The 3,611-nt window shown below is 43.5% G+C and overlaps 1 protein-coding gene across 1 annotated transcript in view; it reads right to left on the reverse strand.

Annotated features, from left to right (window-relative positions):
• Positions 1-3,611, reverse strand: part of TSPAN5 (tetraspanin 5) — a 168,021-nt gene that overhangs the window by 27,916 nt on the left and 136,494 nt on the right. Inside the window, exon 2 of the mRNA XM_003798498.3 lies at positions 3,339-3,389. Coding sequence (XP_003798546.1) covers positions 3,339-3,389 — 51 coding nt within the window. The remainder of the gene's footprint in view (positions 1-3,338; positions 3,390-3,611) is intronic.

Here is a 3,611-nt window from a genome sequence, read left to right on the forward strand (position 1 = left end):
AAAAAAAAAAAAAAAATCTGATTCTTCCAGGGGAAATCCAGCTGTGACCCAGTTCAGGGATACATTCTTCAGGTCTCCTTTAAAGTAAATGGGGCCACATCTAGATCTGGGGGATTTTCTGATTCAAGGGCTCATCGGGTGCACCCTGCCCACCAGCCTCCATCTGCTAGGTTCACCTCAAAAAGTCATCCCATCAGAGGCCTGGACCAACTCAGAAGTTAACCCAATGGGCTTAGGCAGAGCAGCCTCTGCAGTTTCTAAGGAGATGAGGAGATGAGTGTACATCACATCCTCCTTAAGAGACCACCAAACACAGCCAATTCCCTGGTCCTGAAACTCTGTTAAAATTTGAGGCAGGCTTCAAAGCCACTATTTGCTCTTGCCCCCAGGTAGGAGTGGACACGAGATAGCTGGGCCGGGGGCAGGAAGGAGCTGTGTCTGCAGTTGAGCATTTGCCTTGTGGCAGGCACCATGCTGAGGGCCATCTCATTTAATCCTCACCATCATCTTAGGAGACGAGATTAGTGTCCCCACTGCACAAATAAGAAAACAGCATCTCAGAGAGGTTAACACAGATGGGATGGAAAATGGAGCTCAATGGCATATTTCAACCCAGGTCTGGACAGCCCTGTCTCACTCAGCTCAGGCTGCTGTGACAAATAGCACAGGCCAGGTGGCTAAAACAGTAAGCATTTACTTCTCATAGTTCCAGAGGCTGGAAGCTCAGATTCGAGGTGCCAGCAGACTCAGTGTCCAGGAAGGGCCTCATCCTGACTGTGTCCTCACCTGGCAGGACGAGAGAGTGATCACCTTTCCCATCTATTCTGATAAGGCTTTGTCCTCAGGACCTCATTACCTCCAGAAAGCTTCACCTCAAAATGTCACTACATTGAGAAAGAGGGCCTCAACATATGAATTTTAGGGGAACACAAACATTCAGGCCAAAACACGCCCCAAAGCTGTGCTCTTGACCCACACAACAACCCAAGCAACCTTAACACAAAGGTCAGATTAGAATGATCTGACAATACACCCCAGTGGCTTCCAGTCCAACTCAGAGTATGTCCCACTCCTGCCCAGTCTGGCCTCTGCCTTCCTCTCCTGCCATATGCCCCACCTCTTCTTGTCCTTGCTGGCTCCCTGCCAGTCCTACGGGCCTTCTTGCTGTTCTCTGAGATCACGAAGTCCCTGCCTCAGGGCCACCACACTCCCTATTTGCTATTCCCTCTTTCTGTAATGTTCCCCCCCCCTCCCCGGCACCACTCTGCAGGTCCCTCTTACTTCATCAAGGTCTCTCTTCTATGCCACCTTCTCAGGGAGGCTGTACTCAACTACTCCATCTGAAAGAGACTCCTCATCCCACCACTCTCTACCTAGCCCTCACCTTATGCTAGACGTTTCCCACCAGTGCTCACCCATACCTGGGTGCACAGACTTGGGCAGTTAACTGCTTTTACCAGTGACCCTCTAGAACCCAAGCTCCATGAGGCAGGGTTCTGCACTGCTCATCCCCATGATCTCAAGGGAGATTTTCTATTTACTGGGAGTGGCGGTGACAAAGAAGGGACTGCAGTTTCACCCATGCCAGAAGAACATGTCATCCAACTGCCCTGATAACTGTATGACAATGCCTGTTTTAGAAGTCTGTGATCTTATCAGAGAAGACACAAGGAAGGCAACAAAAAGATAATTATATTTTAGAAAGAGAAAACAAACAAAAAAGAACTTCAAAATGACCAACTGCTATTTATTGCTAGAATAGACAATAGTGTCTATAAGTAATTAGAATAGACAATTAGTTCTTAATGCCATCCAGCAATTTTTCAAAGCAGAGAGAAATGGACTCTTACTAAAGGAGGTATCTGGCATTTCACCAACCGGAGGCCTTCTAGAAGGGGAATCTCTAAGATTCCACAAATCCCCAAGCTTACAAGGGGTTGAGGCAGAAGCTAATTGTAATCTGAGAAAAGACCAGTATTTAGTGTAAAAGTTTCTGGAAATAAAATTATCTGTTTTGGAAACTTAACTTGTCTCACTTTAAATGTAATCCCTCCCCTGCCTCAAAAACTCCACTTTGCCTTGGTTTCTCCAGGTTGTTGAAAGATGGCTCATTTCCCACACAACAATTTACATCCTAGAGATGAATTCTGTAAATAAACAGGATGGTTATTTTCAAAACTCAGGATTTACTCTGAGTTTTGTCTCATACAGTCTGTCTGAACATTGAGCTGTGGAAATTCCTCCTGGCATCTGAAGGGCTTTGGCTGCCTGGACCTTCTCAGTATTTCTCTCCCTTCTTAATACATTCACCACTTCAAAGGAACTCTTGACTTCAGACCAAGGTCAGGCTCAGAGGGTGAAATACCTAAGAGATAAGAGACTAGTCTTCTGGGAAAATGTAAACTAACCTCTTAGTTTATAGCAATTTTTAACCAAATCTATACACCCCTTGCTCTTAGAAGGTAGAAGATGATAAAGCTTTATTGTATTGCCAAATGCAAGGATTAGGATAAAGAAAATTCTGGAGGTGATTTCACTTCCAAAGAAGGAAGAAAAAGAGGTTCGTATTTATTTTTGAATTGCGGTGGTGACCTTGGGAGGGGAAGCTGCAGAGAAAAAATTAAGAAATGCAATGGGAAAGACAGGAGAGGCCAGGGAGGGGTGGTGTTCTCATGAGTGGGCTGCTGAGGGCAGAAACTCCCTGGAACTGTGGTATCTCCACTGTAACCCAGAATGTACCACTCCGTATCTCTGGATGTTTTCCCTTTCTTATTCTGCATTGGATCATAATTATTTCTGAACACTTGCAACCAGAAGCCCAAACCCCCATTCTTTAGCATTAATGATGCGTTTACTTATTTAAACATGCACTTATATCCCACTTCCTTCATGCCACGTGCTAAGTTTATCATGTAACTTTCACACTATAAAATCATTTCTTTATGGCTTGAGTCATTCTCCAAAGCATTTTTTAAAAGACAAAGGGAAAAAAGACTATAGATAGTCTTAGTGTTATTTATAATCATTACTGACATTCTTGTGCCCAAGTCAGAAAACATCCGACAGGCACACAGATCTCTGGCTAACGGATCAAACTCCAAGGCATAGTCTCTGCTGTACACCTGTTACCTCTGTAGTTACTCTGATGCGGTGATCAATTTAGGCATAATTCCTACAGAGTTCTTGAGAATATGACATTGATCTTGCTCTAACACTTTTTCTCATTAAAGAACCATGATTCTTTGTACTTTACAGTTGACATGGAGGAAAAAGAAATACTACATAATGTGCAGATTCTAACAACTAAAATGTGTGCATTATCATGATATGGGACTTACTTTTTCATTCCATGCCCACAGTCCAATTCCAAGAAATGTTATTCCCAAAAACTGAAAAGAGAAAGAAAGCAGTGTAAGTATACAGGTCAATGCCATGTGTTTACTAATAAAAATAAAGTTCTCAGTTAATTCTTTTGTCATTGTACTTGGCTGGGAAATAGCTTTCTCTAAACTCTGAATATCCACCTTTACCAAGAACATAAATTACCACAATCCCCTGGCTTGAAATTATTACAGCATTAAGAAGGGTTGGAGACACACAGGTGCTTAGAA

Source organism: Otolemur garnettii, unplaced genomic scaffold (genome assembly GCF_000181295.1).
Source record: "Otolemur garnettii isolate 467f Iridium unplaced genomic scaffold, OtoGar3 scaffold00137, whole genome shotgun sequence".
NCBI classification, from domain to species: Eukaryota; Metazoa; Chordata; class Mammalia; order Primates; family Galagidae; genus Otolemur; species Otolemur garnettii.